Here is a 21,072-nt window from a genome sequence, read left to right as displayed (position 1 = left end):
CGGCAGGTAACATCGACGTGATTAATAGTAGGAGAATTTACATGACAGATGATATTTCTATTACCTAATAGAAAAGAAAGGAATATCATAAGTTATATTACCATAACAGTATCTGAATGGTAATGTCACCTCTAATTCATTCTATCTATCTATCTATCTATCTATCTATCTATCTATCTATCTATCTATCTATCTATCTATCTTTATAGTGACAAAGCAAATAATTAAAGTGGGGGTTATTCCTTTTACTCCACTTTTTTGGAGTAATTTGCACCTTTTATCAGTCTTTTCTAAGGATGGGCCAAATTTAACTTTCATTTGCTCCTTTTTACACTAATTTGCATCAGTATAGGTTTCTGTCAGTGAAAGTGGTCAGATATTATTTTTCCAGAAGATTGTAGACACATTTTTTGACTTGTGGTTTTTCACCGAAATCTACGGTAATTAGAAGAAAACCTCAAATGGTGAATAAAGAAGAACCACAAAGCGGATTTCTTCACCAAAGAAATCAATTTAATCTGTGTTACTGCAAGTTTGCAGCCATGTCTGTACTTTACATTACAAAATTGTGCTGACAGGTTCTCTGTAAAGAGGATTTGTCAATTGCCAACAATATGTAATTGTTTTTTATATCCTTAATGCTTCTGTTCTACATCTGGCTTTAGTTTATTTCTTTCTGTGCCTCTCCGCTCCTGAGTTATGGCCTCCTCTTCCCTGTTCCAGTCACACATCCAAAATGGAATGATCCTCATAAGATTCATGTCCAGAAAAGAGTTGAGGACTGCGTGCTCATAGCTCTCAAGACAAAATTAAATACAGTGAAGAGTGGGCTATATCTCAAGGACGGGTAGTAGCAGGAGCAAAAAAACACACAAAACACCTCCAAATTCAGGAAAACAGTAGCACTTAGGGTAAAAGAAAATACATATTTATGGCAAGTCAAAGGTCCTCCTTAAAGCTGCTTACTTTCCCCCACATTTTTTAGAATATTCTTAAAACTGTGAAGGGATTTTTAATGGAATTTTGTGTGATACATTTCTGTATAACTACTGCAAAAGTTTTAGGCAGGTGTGGAATTCATGCTGCAAAGTCTGAATACTTTCAAAAATAGAAGTGTTAACAGTTTATTTTTATGAGTTAACATATAGAGATGATCATGTTAGAACACGGCACTCACGCTGACGTCAGTTAGGGGAAATAAGTTAATTGGCTGTGAACTCCCAGGACCTTTATGATGGCACCACGAGCTTGAGAACTTTCTCACACTCGTGGTAACGTCAGACCGATTATAGAAGTTCACCGCGAGTAGAGTAGAGGTAGCAGACGCTGCTCAGTGTCTCTACTGGATGTCAGGCTGTATAGTGGCATCATGCAACCATGCAGCCTGCCATCTAGATGTAACAGATCTAGACCCATCATGGGACAAATGGATTATTGTCTTCTCAGTGGACTGGTGAGGAATATTGTTGTTTGTTATTTTAATTCTCTTGCAGGGGACAATGGCGTCTTTAGAATGAGCGATGTCGTAAGTTTAATTAAGATTTATTAAAGGAGTCTGTGTCATTATTTCAATTAAAGGACTTTATTCTGTGTGTGTTTTTAAACAATATGTGGTTAGTAATCTTATAGACGCCTCTCCATTACTAACCTCTGGACTTTTTTGTCACCTGACAATACAAAGGTGATATCAACCATCAAAACTATTACCCCACTTGCCACCACTACAGGGCAAGTGGGAAGTAAATAAACACACACATACACATTTTAACCAGCCTACATAGGAGCGTTAACAGATTGAACCTACATAAGCTGTAACCAAACAGCAACTGTTAATTTTTACAAAAAAAAAATTGCTTGGGCTCCTGTGTCATTTTCATAACTAGCAGAGGAAAAAGCTGACGACTGAGGGCTGATGTTATTATTCTGGGAAGGAGCCAATAGCCATAAAGTTTCCCAGGCTATAAATATCAGCTCACAGCTGTTTGCTGAGCCTTTACTGGCTAGTTTACAGGGGGACTCCAGAACAAAATTGTCATAGGTTTCCCCTATAAAATCTAACTAGCAAAGACTAGGCAGACAGCTGCTAGCTGATATTAATAGCCTAGGAAGGGGCCATGGATATTTCCCCCCAGAATAAAAACATCAGCTCTCATCCACCCCAGAAAAGGTGCATCTATAAGATGCGCCAAATCTGGCGCTTAGCCTTCCTCTTCCCATTTGCCCTGTAGCAGTGGCAAGTGGGTAATGGTTAGGGGGTTGATGTCACCTTTTTATTGTCAGGTGACCTCAAGCCCACAGATTAGAAAGGGAGAGGCATCTATAAGATGCCCTCGTTTCTAACCCTGTAGTGATATTATAAAAAAAACACACAAGCACCCAGAATAAAGTCCTTTAATTGAAATAATCACACAGTCTAAATTAAACCATATTCATTGAATGCATAATCCACTGAAGCTAACATCTCCTGTAACAAAAATAAAATAATAAACCACAATATTCCTCACCTGTCCACCGAGAAGATAATGATCCATAATGTCCCACGATTTTGATGACTTTGAGAGCAGTCACTGATGTGAGTGCTCTCAAAGACAGCTGGCTATACACTGACACAGGAGTTAATCGCTCCTGCAGGGTATAGCACTGAGCTGTGGTGAGAAAGTTCACCGGAGTTCATCAGCTGAGCAGCGCCGGTGATCTCACTTACGGCACCACCGCTGAGCGAGAAAGTTCACTGGAGTTCATCAGCTGATGAACTTGTGTGACCTCTCTCACAGCAGATCAGCGCTATGCACTGTGGGAGCGATTATGCCCCTGTCAATGTATCACCAGCAGCCGGTTAGAGCAGTCGCATCTTCCAATGTGACTGTTCTACACATGAAATCGCCATGGAACACTCAGGATTACGTGGACTATGGCGGACAGGAAAGTATATAGTGTTTTTTATTTTTTTATTTTTTAAAAGACATGGGTATCCGGGATTTAGTGTTAGGTGAGTATAATGTGTTTCTTATTTTTATTTGAATTATTTTCCATGTTTTTTTTGCTTGAATACAGGCACCAGATGCTGAGAGACTACTCATCATCGACACCTGCTATCACTGTTATCAGTGACAGCAAACGTAGCCTGATAGGAGGAGTAGTCTCTCATCAGCTGGCACCTGCTGACCTGTGGTAAGCTTTTTACCGAGGTCACCACTGCGAGTCACGCTATCTTTGTGGAGTCACACTGACAGTGTGACCCTGCAGCAATCTGATGGCAATAACATTTCTTTTTTTAAGTTTGAGCACAGGCGCCGTGGCTGCCGAGAGACTACTTCTCCCATCAGCAGCACCTGCTATCGCTGCTGTCAGTGACAGCAGATGTAGCCTGATAGGAGGAGTAGTCTGTCATCAGCTGGTGCCTGCTGACCTGCGGTAAGCTTTTTATAGCGGGTCACAGTATCTGACGGCGGTAAAGATCTACCACCGATCAGAACTGCCACGTGTTTCCCGTGATGTCACACAACATGGGAAACACCAGCATTTGTGCTGTGTCTGTGTTTTTTTTGCCTCCCTTTGACTTCAATGGTGTTTGGCTATATTCAGCGATTAAATCAATGATTAAATTGGCGAATATTGCAAATTCGGCGATCGTGACACAAACTGAATATTGAAATATTCGCTCCTCTCTATTAACATAATGCAAAGTGAATCAACAAAAGCGAAATCTAAATCAAATCATTATTTAGTGTGACCGCCCTTTGCATTCAGCACAGCATCAAAGCATCAATTCTTCTCGGTACACCACCTACACACAGTGTTTGAAGAAACTCAGCAGGGAGGTTTTTCCAAACATCTTGGAAAAATAACTACAAATCTTCTGTGGACGTTGGCTGGTACAAATCCTTCTGTTTCCTCATGTAATTCCACACAGATGAGATGATATTGAGATCAGGGCTCTGTTGGGGCCACATCATCATCTCCATGACTCTGTGCCTTACGATGAAGACAATGTTCTTAATGACATTAGCTGTATGTTTCAAGCTGTTGTCCTGTTGCACAATACATTTTGAGCCAATCAGATGCCTCCCTGATGGTATTTCATGATGGATAATTGTCTGCGTGTATTTGTTAGCATTAGGGCTCATACTCACTAGCGCGCAAAACGGACGAGTGCAATGTGTATATATATATGTGTGTTTTGAACAATATTTCCTTGTAAAACGATGTGTAAATGTCAGAGAACTGCTCATGTTAAAATCAAATTGCACACGGATGTCATACGGATGTTGCGATAAAAAATCTCATTGACATCGCATGACAATTGCATGTTTTACCTCCGTTTTTTCAGTCCAGAAATCGGACCCTTTTTATTCTCACATATGGGTATGAGCCCTTAAGGACACCATTAATCCTGAACAAATTACCAGCTGCATTTGCTGAAGTGCAATCCTTTTTTTTTAGAGAACTAACCTATTTGACTGTTTCTTGCAGCTGTATGTTCTTAAAAAATGAAGAAAGTCAAGGTTAGAAAGTAACGTCAAATGCATATTGGTGCACAGCAGGAGCTGTCATCTCATAGTCCACAGACTAGCACTAAGTTCAGTGCGGTGCACGTGTGCTATGAGAGCAGAAGTAACAGCTGGAGCAGCCGTCTATCTGATGGATATTCAACTTTATGATGTGACAGGGATCAGTGGAAATGGTCATCTAATATTTGGTTTGTATATACTGCTGCAAAATACTGGCTAAGTACTGCTGTGTGAATATACCGTATGTAAGACTGCAGCAATGTACACTGTCAATGAATAATAAAAGCAGAAAAATTGTCAGTGAATTTTTGCTTTTATAATTAAATAGATGTTGGTCTCTATCTACTAAATGTAGTTGTGACAGAAACCTGGAGTATACTATCCCTTTCCAATGTGTTTTAAAAGTACATCACAGGTCAGGTTTCCGTCTTTAGAATGGGCTCAGGAGCAGAGCCCCCAACATACCTATGGGCACCACGGTGGCTCATTGGTTAGCATTGCAGCGCTGGAGTCCAGGGTTCAAATTGCACCAAGGACAGCATCTGCAAGGAATTTGTATGTTCTCCCCATTTTTACGTGGGTTTCCTCCGGATACTCCAGTTTTCTCCCACATTCCAAAGACATACTGATAGGGAATTTAGATTGTGAGCCCCATCGGGGACAGTGATGATAATGTGTGCAAAACTGTAAGGGTTATGTGCACACGTCGCGGATTTGGCCCTGGGGATCTGCAGCAGTTTTCCATGCATTGTACAATGCCATGTTAACCTATGGAAAACAAAATCCGCTGTGCACAAGCTGCATGTCAATTCTTTGTGCAGATTTCGCAGCGTTTTAGAACTAATCCATTATAGGACTCTGCAGGTGTGAAAACGCATGCAAAATCCTCACAAAATCCGCTGTATATCAGCGGAAAATCTACAGGGAAACCACAGGTAAAATGCCGGTCATTTTACCTGCAGATTCTGCTGAATCTGCGAGGAAAAATCCACAAACGAATCCGCAACGTGTGCACATACCCTTAAGCGCAGCAGAATATGTTAGCACTATATGAAAGAAAAGATTATTATTATACCAGAAAGATACTGGCTGTTTGACAGAAGAAACACTGATTGCCGCTTATTAACTATTTACTGCTGTTATATTGTCTGCTTAAAGGGGTTGTCTGGCTTTTGGAAAACCCCTGTCTTTTGGCTGCAGCTAATTAAAACAATCAAACAAACTGTGATGTATTCACCATTCCCAGGCCCAGCCTGGGCCTCCGCCGCTGTTCCTATTGTCTGTTCTCTTTGCCCCTCTTCTAAGCAGGAGTCTGACATGAGTGTGATGTGGTAAGGAGTTCTTTCTGTACTCACTTGAAATTCAGGAGTCTTTGTTACCTCCCCATCCATGGGCCTGGATTCAGTTGCACACATGACAGGAAACCTTGGGTCCAGTTTAACAGGTTCAGTTTTACTGTGCAATTCAGACACGTGGTTGTGGCACACAGAGAGACACAGAATCCCCTACGAATTACGTTCCCTTTGTCCAGTGTACTATCAGTCCTTGGCTCAGTTCTGCCCAACCTGCCCCCTCCTCAACAGCTCCTGTTGGTACCAGGGACCTTCCAGCCGGCATAACAGGTTCCCTGAGACCCACCATGTTTCCTTCTTGCTGGGACCTGACTGGCATCTTTCTAACAGGGGTAACAGAGACATGGCACCCAATGACTCTTATGGGCCCTAAGCCTGAGACTGCCCTGTGATCTACACGGGACTTGAGATGTGTCCTCATACTGTTTGGTGACTTGGCACTGACAGGACCACTTTGCCACTGTTGTATCACTTTTTTGGAACCTGTCCAACACTGTTGTTGTTCAGCACTTCCTCTGACTGAACTCTCCTCCATTAGCACCTGACTCTCAACTTGACTCTCAGTCTGAATCACTAAACAGTAAGTGCTTCCCCTTCTTAACTGATCTAACCTGTTGTGAACTCTATTTTTGGGCTCCCTCTAGTGGTCACAAGCGGTACTGTGTAGTGTTGTCTTTCTGCAGGTTGCAGCATCAGCTAGTTCGTTATCCTTGGTTGGTTTCCTATTTAGCTCACCTGGATACTCAGTTCCTTGCCTGCTATCAATGTATTCAGTGCTCTTCAGATTCCTTGTGACTACCTTGCTCCCAGTCTCTCCAAGACAAGTTAAGTTTTTGTTTGTTCATTTTTTGATTATCAGCATTCATCATGTTTCTTGTCCAGCTTGCTAAAATGTGATTTCCTCGCTTGCTGGTTGCTCTAGGGGACTGAGTTTCTCCTCCCACACCGTTAGTTGGTGTGGGGGTTCTTGAAATCTCAGAGTGGATATTTTGTAAGGGTTTTTTACTGACCGCATAGATTCTCTTTTCTATTTTCTGCTATCTAGTATTAGTGGGCCTCATTTGCTGAATCTGCTTTCACCCCTGTGTATGTGCCTTCCTCTTACCTCACCGTTATTATTTGTTGGGGGCTTCTATATCTTTGGGGATTATTTCTCTGGAGGCAAGAGAGGTCTTTCTTTCTCTCTAGGGGTAGTTAGTTCCTCAGGCTGGCTCGAGACGTCTAGGATTTTTAGGCACGTTCACCGGCTACTTCTAGTGTGTTTGTATAGCTTCAGATTTGCGGTCAGTCCAGTTTGCCACCTCCCTAGAGCTTGTCCTATGTTTGTTACTTAGCTGGAGTAATTTGTGATCCTCAACCACTAAGGATCATAACAGTATAGCAGGCCAAAAAGTGTTTAATGCATCGCAGAAGTGGGATAAAAAGAAGACCTGAGTACATTTTTTTTTTTTTCCTCCCGCTTTTCCTTTGCTGCAGTCTGTTTAGCTTCTTTCATCCCCTTGAACTCTGGGTGGTTTTGAGCTCAGCTGCAGACATCAATATTCAGACTCTGACTTCTAGTATGGATCATCTTACGGCACGGGTGCAAAGTATTCAGGATTTTGTTATTCATAGCCCTATGTCAGAACCAAAGATACCCATTCCTGAGTTGTTTTCTGGAGATAGATCTAGGTTTCTAAATTTTAAAAATAATTGTAAGTTATTTCTATCTCTGAGACCTCGTTCCTCTGGTGATTCCGCTCAGCAAGTTAAAATTGTTATCTTTTTGTTGCGTGGCGACCCTCAAGATTGGGCCTTCTCTCTGGTGCCAGGAGATCCTGCGTTGCTTAATGTAGATGCATTTTTTCTGGCTCTTGGACTGCTTTATGAGGAGCCTAATCTTGAGAATCAGGCAGAAAAAGCGTTGCTGGCTATTTCTCAAGGTCAGGATGAAGCAGAGGTGTATTGTCAAAAATTTCGGAAATGGTCGGTGCTTACTCAATGGAATGAGTGTGCCCTGGCTGAAAATTTCAGAGAAGGTCTTTCTGAGGCCATTAAGAATGTTTTGGTGGGGTTTCCCACCCCTACAAGTCTGAGTGATTCTATGGCTTTAGCCATTCAGGTTGATCGGTGTTTGCGGGAGCGCAAATCTGCTCATCCTTTGGCGGTGTTTTCTGAACAGAGACCTGAGTCTATGCAATGTGACCGAACTCTGACCAGAATTGAGCGACAAAGTCATAGACGTCAAAATGGGTTGTGCTTTTACTGTGGTGATTCTACTCATGTTATCTCAGCATGCTCTAAACGCTTAAAAAAATTCGCTAAACCTGTCACCATTGGTACTATACAGCCTAAATTTATTTTGTCTGTTACTTTGATTTGTTCTTTGTCATCCTACCCGGTTATGGCTTTTGTGGATTCGGGTGCTGCCCTGAATCTGATGGATTTGTCGTTTGCCAGGCGCTGTGGTTTTGTCCTGGAGCCTTTGGAATTTCCTATTCCTCTGAGGGGAATTGATGCTACGCCATTGGCTGAGAATAAGCCTCAGTATTGGACGCAAATGACCATGTGCATGACTCCCGTACATCAGGAGGTGATTCGCTTTCTTGTTCTGCATAATTTGCATGATGTTGTTGTTTTGGGTCTGCCATGGCTGCAGGCTCATAATCCAGTTTTAGATTGGAAAGCTATGTCTGTGTCAAGTTGGGGTTGTCAGGGAATTCATGGCGATACTCCGTTGGTGTCTATTGCTTTTTCCACTCCTTCTGAGGTCCCTGAGTTTTTGTCTGACTACCAGGATGTATTTGATGAGCCCAGGTCCAGTGCCCTGCCCCCTCATAGGGATTGTGACTGTACTATAAATTTAATTCCTGGTAGTAAATTTCCTAAGGGACGACTTTTTAATTTGTCTATACCAGAGCATGCCGCGATGCAGAGTTATATAAAGGAGTCTTTGGAGAAGGGAGATATTTGCCCGTCCTCTTCCCCTCTTGGTGCAGTATTTTTTTTTGTGGCCAAGAAGGACGGTTCTTTGAGACCTTGTATAGATTATCGTCTTCTGAATAAAATCACAGTCAAATTTCAGTATCCTTTGCCACTATTGTCTGATTTGTTTGCTCGGATTAAGGGTGCCAGTTGGTTCACCAAGATAGATCTCCGTGGTGCGTATAACCTTGTGCGCATTAAGCAGGGAGATGAATGGAAAACAGCATTTAATACGCCCGAAGGCCATTTTGAGTACTTGGTGATGCCTTTTGGACTCTCTAATGCCCCTTCTGTGTTTCAGTCCTTCATGCATGACATCTTCCGAGAATATCTGGATAAATTTATGATTGTTTATCTGGATGACATTTTGGTCTTTTCTGATGATTGGGAGTCCCATGTGAAGCAGGTCAGGATGGTGTTTCAGGTCCTGCGTGCTAATGCTTTATTTGTGAAGGGCTCAAAATGTCTCTTCGGAGTACAGAAGGTATCCTTTTTGGGTTTTATTTTTTCTCCTTCTACTGTGGAGATGGACCCAGTCAAGGTCCAGGCTATTCATGACTGGACTCAGCCCACGTCTGTTAAGAGTCTTCAGAAGTTCTTGGGTTTTGCTAATTTTTACCGTCGTTTCATCGCTAATTTTTCTAGCGTGGTTAAACCTTTGACGGATTTGACCAAGAAGGGTTCTGATGTGACTAATTGGTCTCCTGCGGCCGTGGAGGCCTTTCGGGAGCTGAAGCACCAGTTTTCTTCAGCTCCAGTCTTATGTCAGCCAGATGTCTCTCTCCCCTTCCAGGTCGAGGTTGATGCTTCTGAGATTGGAGCAGGGGCTGTTTTGTCGCAGAGAAGCTCTGATGGCTCTATGATGAAGCCATGTGCTTTCTTTTCAAGAAAGTTTTCGCCTGCCGAGCGGAATTATGATTTTGGTAATCGGGAGTTGTTGGCTATGAAGTGGGCATTTGAGGAGTGGCGACATTGGCTCGAAGGAGCTAAACATCGTGTGGTGGTCTTGACTGATCACAAAAATCTGATTTATCTTGAATCTGCCAAGCGCCTGAATCCTAGACAGGCTCGTTGGTCGTTGTTTATCTCCCGTTTCAACTTCGTGGTCTCATACCTGCCTGGTTCGAAGAACGTGAAAGCTGATGCACTTTCTAGGAGTTTTGTGCCTGACTCTCCGGGAGTTTCTGAGCCGGCTGGTATTCTCAGAGAGGGAGTGATTTTGTCTGCCATTTCCCCAGATTTGCGACGAGTGCTGCAGAAATTTCAGGTGGATAGACCTGACCATTGTCCACCAGAGAGACTGTTCGTCCCGGATAGATGGACCAGCAGAGTTATTTCCAAGGTCCATTCTTCGGTGTTGGCGGGTCATCCTGGGATTTTTGGTACCAGAGATTTGGTGGCTAGGTCCTTCTGGTGGCCTTCCTTGTCACGGGATGTGCGTTCCTTTGTGCAGTCTTGTGGGATTTGTGCTCGGGCTAAGCCTTGCTGTTCTCGTGCCAGCGGTTTGCTTTTGCCTTTGCCTGTTCCGAAAAGGCCTTGGACGCACATTTCCATGGATTTTATTTCGGATCTTCCAGTATCTCAGAAAATGTCTGTCATCTGGGTGGTGTGTGATCGTTTTTCCAAGATGGTCCATTTGGTGCCCTTGCCTATGTTGCCTTCTTTCTCCGATTTGGTTCCTCTATTTTTTCAGAATGTGGTTCGCTTGCACGGCATTCCTGAAAATATTGTGTCTGATAGAGGATCCCAGTTTGTGTCCAGGTTTTGGCGGACTTTTTGTGCTAAGATGGGCATTGATTTGTCTTTTTCGTCGGCCTTCCATCCTCAGACTAATGGCCAAACCGAGCGAACTAATCAGACGTTGGAAACTTATTTGAAATGTTTTGTTTCTGCTGATCAGGATGATTGGGTGACTTTTTTGCCATTGGCCGAGTTTGCCCTTAATAATCGGGCTAGTTCTGCTACTTTGGTTTCGCCTTTTTTCTGCAATTCTGGTTTCCATCCTCGTTTTTCCTCGGGTCAGGTTGAGCCTTCTGACTGTCCTGGGGTGGATTCTGTGGTGGATAGGTTGCAGCAGATTTGGAACCATGTGGTGGACAATTTGAGGTTGTCACAGGAGAAGGCTCAGCGCTTTGCCAACCGCCGCCGCGGTGTGGGTCCCCGACTTCGTGTTGGGGATTTGGTGTGGCTGTCTTCTCGGTATGTTCCTATGAAGGTCTCCTCTACTAAATTTAAGCCTCGCTTCATCGGTCCTTATAAGATCTTGGAAATCCTTAACCCGGTGTCTTTTCGTTTGGATCTCCCAGCATCGTTTGCCATTCATAATGTGTTCCATAGGTCTTTGTTGCGGAGGTATGTGGTACCTGTGGTTCCTTCTGTTGAGCCTCCTGCTCCGGTGCTGGTCGAGGGCGAATTGGAGTACGTGGTGGAGAAGATTTTGGATTCTCGTATCTCTAGACGGAGGCTTCAATATTTGGTTAAGTGGAAGGGCTATGGTCAGGAGGATAATTCCTGGGTTGTCGCCTCTGATGTTCATGCGGCCGATTTGGTTCGTGTCTTCCACGCGGCTCATCCTGATCGCCCTGGGGGTCTTGATGAAGGTTCGGTGACCCCTCCTCAAGGGGGGGGTACTGTTGTGAACTCTATTTTTGGGCTCCCTCTAGTGGTCACAAGCGGTACTGTGTAGTGTTGTCTTTCTGCAGGTTGCAGCATCAGCTGGTTCGTTATCCTTGGTTGGTTTCCTATTTAGCTCACCTGGATACTCAGTTCCTTGCCTGCTATCAATGTATTCAGTGCTCTTCAGATTCCTTGTGACTACCTTGCTCCCAGTCTCTCCAAGACAAGTTAAGTTTTTGTTTGTTCATTTTTTGATTATCAGCATTCATCATGTTTCTTGTCCAGCTTGCTAAAATGTGATTTCCTCGCTTGCTGGTTGCTCTAGGGGACTGAGTTTCTCCTCCCACACCGTTAGTTGGTGTGGGGGTTCTTGAAATCTCAGAGTGGATATTTTGTAAGGGTTTTTTACTGACCGCATAGATTCCCTTTTCTATTTTCTGCTATCTAGTATTAGTGGGCCTCATTTGCTGAATCTGCTTTCACCCCTGTGTATGTGCCTTCCTCTTACCTCACCGTTATTATTTGTTGGGGGCTTCTATATCTTTGGGGATTATTTCTCTGGAGGCAAGAGAGGTCTTTCTTTCTCTCTAGGGGTAGTTAGTTCCTCAGGCTGGCTCGAGACGTCTAGGATTTTTAGGCACGTTCACCGGCTACTTCTAGTGTGTTTGGATAGCTTCAGATTTGCGGTCAGTCCAGTTTGCCACCTCCCTAGAGCTTGTCTTATGTTTGTTACTTAGCTGGAGTAATTTGTGATCCTCAACCACTAAGGATCATAACACTAACCCCTCCCAGTGTATAGGCTAATCCCTTGTTGTTAACTATATACTACCTTGAGTGATGCAAATTATATCCCTATGTTTTGCAATGTTCCCCTAGTGGATAGACCTCCCCAATCCCTGGGAATTTCAGTGAGGCAGAGCTTCGAGGAGAACGGAAACACAAACCGGTCATAAGGATAAAATGCAAAAACTCTTTATCAAAAGCACAGAACCATAAAACATCCATATAAAATACTATTCACATTAACCCTTTTCTTGATCTGACGTCTTCTTCTTTCCCCTACACTGATGACTTATTGACTGTACTGCAGCCATTCAGTCAGCTCATTGGCTCATGTTGTCAACTCAGGCAGTTGCAGATTGCAGATACACTGGATATCAGATTTTTTAAAAATGACGGCAGTGTTAGCTATTTTCTCGGATTTAATGGCACAGTCACACAGTCGATTAAATTGGAGCGAGATTGGATCACAGTGCACGGACTGGCCGGCGGCTATGCCGACATGAGTGTGACAACTGCATAGAAATACATGAAGCTGTCATACACAAGTTGGGGGAGCCACCAGCCAGTCCGTGCACTGCAGTTCGATCTCATGCAGCTGTCACGCTCGGGTTGGGAGAGCCGCCAGCCAGTCCATGCACTGAAGTCCAATTTCATGCAGATGTCACGCTCGGGTCGGGAGAGCTGCAAGCCAGTACGTGCGCTGTGGTCCAATCTCACTCCGATTTATTCAGCCCTCTGGCTGCACCCTTATTGCAAGAACAGGTCAGGAAAAAAACTGGCTAAGTTTGGAGCCATTGTTTATTCATTTACAAAGTCCCTGATATATCATGGCCTTACCTATGGCGCGCTATTAGTGAAAAAGCAGAAACATCAAGTATGATATTTGTTTTTAATTTCTTTTCTTTCTTTAGGATGCATTTGATATTTTGGCAGAAAATTACGAGTTTTGGGAAAATAAAGGTTCTCGTGTAAAATTTATGAGAGCATCTTCGATTCTGAAATCACTTCAGTTTCCCATCGTTTCCATTAAAGACTTAGAAGGTTTGCCACTTCTGGGGGATGAGATGAAATATATCATTGAGGTAGAGTATGGGCGATTGAGAAGAGTAATATATGTAAACAAATATTAAAATATATGAAAAATTAGAAAAGGATTAATAATAATAATAATAATAATAATAAGGACTAATAAGAATTACAGTCAGAAGTGAGTGAAAATGGGATAATTTAAAGCTATAACTAGAATGTGGGGCTGGAGACAAACTAAAACTATTGCAATGGTAATTTTTGGAAAAATCTACACCAAGTGCTCATTAACACGGCCGTATTTTTGGCGACTGTGCTGTCTGTGAAAGAAACGGACAGCACTCCGGCCAATGTTATTCAATGGGACTGTGCAGATGAGCAATTTTTTTCCCCAATGACCAAATCTGCGTGTGAAAAATATGCAGCTTGCACTAGTTTCTCCCATAAATTGGATGATACTCAACCATTCAAGTCTATGGGTGCATGAAAAAAATGGATGTCATACAGAGGGTTCTGATTAAAGTTCAGGTAGAGTTCTTGTACCAGAACCGAACTTTGTACTAATCTTCCGCGGGTTCGCTCATCCCAATTCAGAAATCTTTTTTTTTCAAACTTTTCAATATTTTTTTACCGCCAACAATTTGTTTTAACATTTTTCAACATCTCATTTTTTTTTTTTAGCTATTTTTGCAGTCTTTTATACAGATGTTTTAATTTTTTGTAGAAAAAGCCACCAAGTTTCTCGACACCTTTCTAGTTACCTACGTTTAGTCTTGAATTGATATAATTATTTTATGACATTTAATCTTGATTTAATTACAGTCCCATATACCTCGAAGTGATATAGCCATTTGCAAGATGCATCAGACTAAGCGGCACCTAACTTTTTTGTTTTTGCATTGTGCAATGACTAACTAAAAATCACAAAAGATTGCATTTAGTAGAACATTTTGAATAGAATATAACATACTGAATGTGATTTTTTTATTTATTATGAATCACAATGTAATTGAAAGTTTGTGTAATAACGAGACTGAATAATACGTTTTCCTATCGTTAGGATATCCTTGAAGAGGGAAAATGTTGCCGAGCTGTAGAAGTAATGAATTCAGAGCGATATAAAGCATTTAAGGTATTAATTAATTCATCAGTCATTTATTAGTCATTTAATTAGATGATGTCCCTGGAACACCAGGTGATATATGATAAAGAGTCAGGAGTTTTCTGAATTCTAGATATTGCTATGAACGACAAACGTTAAAAATAAATACTCAGTCATTTAAGAAAGTTGTGTGGAAAGTTGTATGATAGTTGTATGGAAAGCAAAAAAAAATGTAATGTATTGATTTATTGCCAGGAGGTGGCTTTCAACTTTGTCCTTCAGAGGAGCAAAGTCTTTACTAAAGTTAGCATTGTGTCGTAATTCACCAATGCGTATTTGCCCCTTTGTGGGCTCCCAATTGTCACATTGTATTTTTTTTCCTGGAAGTAAAAAAACATTAAAACAAAATAATGGGCTCTATTCACACACAAAGGAAGATTTATTAAAGAAGCACTCCTCCTCCTCCTCCCATCAAAGTTTGCATCCTCTTAATATATTGCAGTCATCATACTATATAGCACGGTGTACTTACAATTGCTCATTTTGCCTTTCTACTCCACTAGTTCATCTCTTTTCCATTAGGTCTATGAAATCACATGATTACTAACTGACTAGCTGAATGCTTCTAAGCTCTATGTAGGAACAGGAGGTCAATTTTCCCTACATGAGTCATGAGTCACTGCAAAAGTCCCTGGCAGGGGGAGGGGGAGGGAGCAGCTGGGTCAGAAGTTGAAGAGGGGTAGATAAATGTAGGGAAAAAAGACTTCCTGTTTCTATATAGAGCAGAGAAAAGAGAATAATTAGCTGGGTAGAAAGGCAAAATGAGCAATTGTACGTGCTATATAATGACTGCAATATATTAAAAGGATAAAAACTTTGATGGGAGGAGAAGGAGTGCTTCTTTTTCTCTGGTTGCACAAAGTTATCACCTACCAACACCATAGGCGATAACTTCTAGATTGATGGTGGTCTGACAGCTGGTACTACCATGTCAGGATGGGGCACTTTTGTTCCGTCTGAATGGTGCAGTAGTGCACATGCATGTCCGCTACTCCATTCATCCTCTGTGGGATTCCCGGAGAGTGTCATGCACTCTTTGTAACTCTCTTTTTCAAATACCTGTCTAAAATGAAATCATTACAAAACATCCCAATGCACATTATCTTGAGATGCATGCATTTGGTTCATTTGAGACTGTCTGAAAGCTGGAGAATAATATTTTCTAAATCTGATGGCAGATAATGGGAACTGCAGAGGAAATAGAGCCATTTACATAGATGAGATATCATTTAAAGGGAATCTGTCACCAAGTTTTTCCTACCCCATCAGAGAGCAGCATCTTGTAGTGGCTGAGACCCTGATTCCAGCGATGTATCACTTACTGGGCTGCTTGCTATCATTTTTATTAAATCACTGTTTTATCTGCAGCAGATCTACAAGTTTTCTGAATGCTGGACTCTGTTTAACTCCGCCCACGCCACTGATTGGCAGCTTTCTGCCTCTGCACAGTGTACGCAGCAAGTTGTCAATCAGTGATGGGGTTATACAGAGCTCATAAATATGAAGGACTACTTAACAGCAGGTTTACTAGTCCTCTCCTGATAAAACAGTGATTTTATCACAACTACAGCAAGCAGCCCAGTAAGTGACACATTGATGGAATCAGGGTCTCTGTCTCAAAATTATGCTGCTCTCATATTAAATGACCCCAAAACCTGGTGACAGATTACCTTTTCATACATAAACGGTCAAGGTCTGCCAGGGAGGGAAATACTGATCGAACATTAGAAGACGGTACAAAACAAGGAACCAATGTCCAAGATATCAAAATGTCCTACTACTGTACTAGGATGTTTGAAAAGCAAATAATTTTTTAAAAAGCAAGATAACAATAAAATAATCTACAAGCAAGTCTCATAAATGAAAAATAATATTCTAGTAATTTCAATTTACCTGGCGGTCTAACCCTTTTTATGATCGTTTTCACGTTCTGTGTGACAGAATTAGCTCCAATATTATTTCCTCTGCTGATGTTAATGAAACTGTGTGCCATATTCTGATGGTGCCTTAAAAAATAATAAATGGAAAATAATTAAAAATACAAGATATAAATCTCTTTTAATGAGAAATGCAATAATGTGCCTGGAAGAAATGTACCAATCCTTTCTCAATAAGAATGGCCAGTATTATAGTTAAATTACTTTGGAACATTGTCACTTTTTATTGCAGTCGGCTCCCGCAGTCTACTACAAAGAAAATATTAGTTTGCAGACACGACTGGAAATATTGCATCCGTAGCATAAAAAAATTATTGACTCTGACTTTTGAAACTATCAGAAACATATTGAGAATAGTAAATTTGCATCTGATCCTTCTTGGATATGAACCAAATGCAGGGAAAATTTGTTTTGAATGAGTTTTTGGTCTGGTATCTTGTAGAATTAAAGCAAATTTCCATCTGGAGCAGGAAAGGAGATGACTTAAAGGGACTCTGTCCCCACTGAAACCCTCTAAACTTTAACAATCAGATTAAATATGCTGATTCCAAATCTATAATTTTTGTGTCTGTGCTAAGCTGTATTTATCCTGTTGTGTGAGCCATGCGCATGAGAGACCTAGGAATCCTCAATAGAGATGGGCGAACCTGAACAGAAATGTTTGGTGTTTGTACCGTAGAGTGACTGTTCAGGCCTGAACGCCGAACACGGACTTTCTGGTGAAGTCCGGTTGTTCAGCCTTTCCCACTGAAATTGTCAGTCTAGTGATGGGCGAACACGTGGATGTTTAGGTTTGGCCGAATATCTAAAAAAAGTTTGGTTCGGGTGCCCTAACGGTACCCAAATCCAAACCTGGACCCCATTCACATGAATGGGTGTCCCAAACATCTGTTGTTTGCCACACTGTCATCTGCATGACAGCGCGGCAAGCGCAGGGTCTGATCGGTGGTAAGAGAACTGCGGTTCCCACGGTCAGATGACAGCGTGAGCAAACAGCTGTGACCGGCCGTACAAAGGTGTCAGCTAATGAAAGAGTACTACTCCCATCATCCTACGCCTGCTGTCACTGAAAACAGCAAAAGCAGGCGCCGCTGATGGGAGCATTCATCAGCCGGCGTCTGCTCTATAAATAAATAAATTAAAAAATGACGTGAGGTCTCTTCTATTCTTGGTGATGATTGCAGGCAAAACTGACAGCTGCGGGCTGCAATCCTCAGCTGTCAGCTATATCATGGCTGGTTATCAAGAATAGAGGAGTCACCACGCCTTTTTTAAAGTGATTTAAATAAATAATTAAAGAAAAACAGCATGGGTCCCCCCATTGTTGACAACCAGCCAAGCTAAAACAGACAGCTGCGGGCTGGTATTATCAGGATGCTAAGGGGCCATGGATATTGCTCCCCCCAGCCTAAAAATAGCATCTCACAGCCACCCCAGAAAAGGCTCCTCTATTAGGCTACGTTCACATTTGCGTTGTTGGGCGCAGCGTCGGCAACGCGACGCAACCAACAACGCATGTACACAACACAGCATTTTGCGACGCATGCGTTGTCATAAGATCCTACAGATCGGGACTTTCGGCGCAGGGAAAATGCTACAAGTAGCGTCCCCTGCACCCTGTCTTGTGCATCTATATGACGCATGCGTCGTAAAACGCAGTACAACGCATACCGGCGCATGTCCATGCGCCCCCCCATGTTAAAGATAGGGGCGCATGACACATGCGTTGGTATGTGTCAACGACGCTGCGCCCAACAACGCAAATGTGAACGTAGCCTTAGAGGTGCCAATTCTGGCACTGTGCCCAGCTCTTCCCACTTGCCCTGGTGCTATAGGCAAGTGGGGTGATATTTGTGGGGTTGATGTCAGCTGTGTTATAGCTTCTTATATCAAGCCCACAGGTTAGTAATGGAAAGGTGTCTATAAGACACTAACTCCACAGTTAGATTGTAAAAAAGACAGCCAGAATAAAATAGTTTATTTGAAAGAAAAACATTGACTCCTTTATTTGAATTAAAAATAAAAATGCACAGTTATACTCACCTTACGCCAATTCCATTGAAGCCCTTGTCCCCTGTAAAAATAAATAAATAAACAATCATATCCCTCACCTCCGAAGTGAAGATCTCACACACCATAATCCATGTCTGCGATATGTGGTTTGTAACCTGAACGGTGGCATGATGTGATGTGAGGCTGAAAACCACATGAGAATGAGGAGCTGCGAGCTCAGCATCAGTGACTAGCAGTGATGTCATCGAGGTTATGGCTGGTCAATGGGGCTGCATTACGCCAACACTTCACTGTGAGCCAGGAGAAAGAACTGCGGTGTCATCAATGAGGTCACTGCGAGCACCGTGAGTTAAATGGGAAAATTTGCATCTTTATTTCCAGAGGGCATAACTTTGGAATGGAGGGGCATAGAAGAAAAAGAAAAACTGTTCCAAAATCAGTAGAGCAGCACCAGTTAGAGAATGGTCTCGATTGCAAAAAAAAATCCAGTGAAAGATTTACTTTAAGTTCTGACTTGACTGTTCCATTAACTTATTTAACATTTTCTATTCCACAGGTTTTTACATCTATCTTTGGAGTGGGACTGAAGACTGCAGAAAAGTGGTACAGATTGAGTCTTAGGACATTAGAAGATATAAAAAACAACAAGGATTTAAAGCTTACCAGCATGCAGAAACATGGTAATTGTTTATTTCTTATCAGTGATAATGTTTAGTTATAATATTTATTTACTCAAAAATACAGAGTATAGTCCAATTTTGTAGAGAAATACTTGCTACAGTAATTCCTGAAGACAGCATGGACCAAAGCACATGTAGAATAATGAATTGTATGTCTGGAGGCTATCATTGTGTGTAGTGTCAATTGGTCAGAAAAACAGATGTGTGTCTTATGGCTAAGTCTTTTCTAAAATGGGGACCCATAAGGTTCAAAGTCAAACAAAAAGTTTTTAGAACTTGTAGAAATGATGTGTGTGAGAATTGAGAGACCTGACGCAACTCTGAAAATTCTTGGTGTTGTGCAGAAAGTCATGCTGAGACTTTCAATAACCTCTGTGTGCAACACAGATGCTACAGCAGCTTTGACAGCTTACAAACCATATCAAGAACCCACGTAATTTTCCATCCCTTAAAAAATGTATCTGTCATGTGAGGCTGAAAATTCACACATCCATCACTCGTCCAGTAAAGAAATATAATTTTAATCCACTTCTACTTTCTCCAAGCTAATGATGTAAAACTACTTTAAAACTTCCAAACATAGCAAGAAAGAAAAAATATAACAGAAAGTGGAAGGTAATCTCCCAGATTTTCTCTAACTTCCCTTAAAGAACTGAGACAACCTTTATACCACATCTACAAGCTGGTAATCTGCCCCATCCACCACCCCATTGATCAGAGTCAGCTATAGGAATGATCGAGCACTAAAATGCCTTTGTGCTCGGTGCTCGATTGAGCAGGTTGGACGCCTGGATGGGCTTGACTGGAGCACCGAGCATAATGAAAGTCAAAAGGAAACTCAAGCATTTTTCCGGAAGTCCTTGGCAGGAGGGCTGAGGAGGCAGGGAAATCACTAAAAATGGATGGAAACAGCGCTCAAAAGGAATGGGAACAGCAAGAGGAAACTGCCTGGATGCATCTCTACAAAGTTGTCAGAGTATTATGCAACTTTTACCAAGTGACAAAAAGACAGACAAAACTGAAGATAAAATGGATTTTACAGGAAAAAAAATGTTTGGAAACATTATTTCCTATATAATGACTTGTATATAAGGCAAAATTAAAAAAGATGAAAAAAAAGATGCCATCTCTCACCGTATTTCCCTGTCACCTATGAGTACAGTAGATTACATACTGGGGGGGGGAAATAAAACTACACCCACCGGTAGTCACAGGTAAATGTAATTTTAACATTTTACTTCCTTATCTGACGATGTGGTGTTTGTGACATGCTCATTAATTTATGAAGGATGGAATACTGTGTTCAGTTCTCTGCACCACATTATAAAAAAGACATTGAAAAACTGGAGCAAGTTCATAGAAGAGCTACCAGGATGGTGAGCAGACTGCAAACTATGTCCTACAAGGAACGGTTAAAGGATCTGGGAATGTTTGGCTTGAAAAAAGTAGACTAAGAGGAGCCTTAATAGCTGTCTACAAATATCTGAAGGGCCGTCACAGTGTAGAGGGATCCTCATTATTCTCATTTGCACATGGAAACACGAGAAGCAATGGAATGAAACTGAAATGGAGAAGATACAGATTAGATATTAGAAAAAAAAAAACTTTTTGACAGTGAGGGTGATCAATGAGTGGAACAGGCTGCCATGAGGCGTAGTGAGTTTTTCTTCAATGGAAGTCTTCAGGGTCTGGACAGACATCTGTCTGAGATGGTTTAGTGAATCCTTCATTAAGCAGGAGGTTGGACGCAATGATCCTTGAGGTCCCTTCCAACTCTAACATTTTATGATTCTATGACTCTGAAACTCACAAAGCCTATGCGGACAACACAAGAACTACCAAAAATTAGAATGAAGAGGGACTCATTCAAACCCTGTATTAGATATAAAGGAGGGCCTCATGCACTGTGTCTCCTCATCATCAACCTCTTGATACACTAATTGCCGTTTCCCATTGTCATCTTTTTTTAACTGTGGCTGCTCAAATATTTAAACATCACTACACACAATCTCCTTATGCCTCTCTTGA

The 21,072-nt window shown here is 41.8% G+C and overlaps 1 protein-coding gene across 1 annotated transcript in view; it reads left to right on the top strand.

Moving 5' to 3' along the window:
- Positions 1 to 21,072, top strand: part of DNTT (DNA nucleotidylexotransferase) — a 463,694-nt gene that overhangs the window by 137,472 nt on the left and 305,150 nt on the right. Inside the window, exons 4-6 of the mRNA XM_077258544.1 lie at positions 13,138 to 13,308; positions 14,313 to 14,384; positions 18,921 to 19,044. Of these exons, the coding sequence (XP_077114659.1) occupies positions 13,138 to 13,308; positions 14,313 to 14,384; positions 18,921 to 19,044 (367 nt within the window). The remainder of the gene's footprint in view (positions 1 to 13,137; positions 13,309 to 14,312; positions 14,385 to 18,920; positions 19,045 to 21,072) is intronic.

This window comes from Ranitomeya variabilis, chromosome 4 (genome assembly GCF_051348905.1).
Source record: "Ranitomeya variabilis isolate aRanVar5 chromosome 4, aRanVar5.hap1, whole genome shotgun sequence".
NCBI lineage: Eukaryota > Metazoa > Chordata > Amphibia > Anura > Dendrobatidae > Ranitomeya > Ranitomeya variabilis.
The sequence above is the reverse complement of the archived record's forward strand: the minus strand, read 5'-3'. Positions and strand labels throughout refer to the sequence as shown.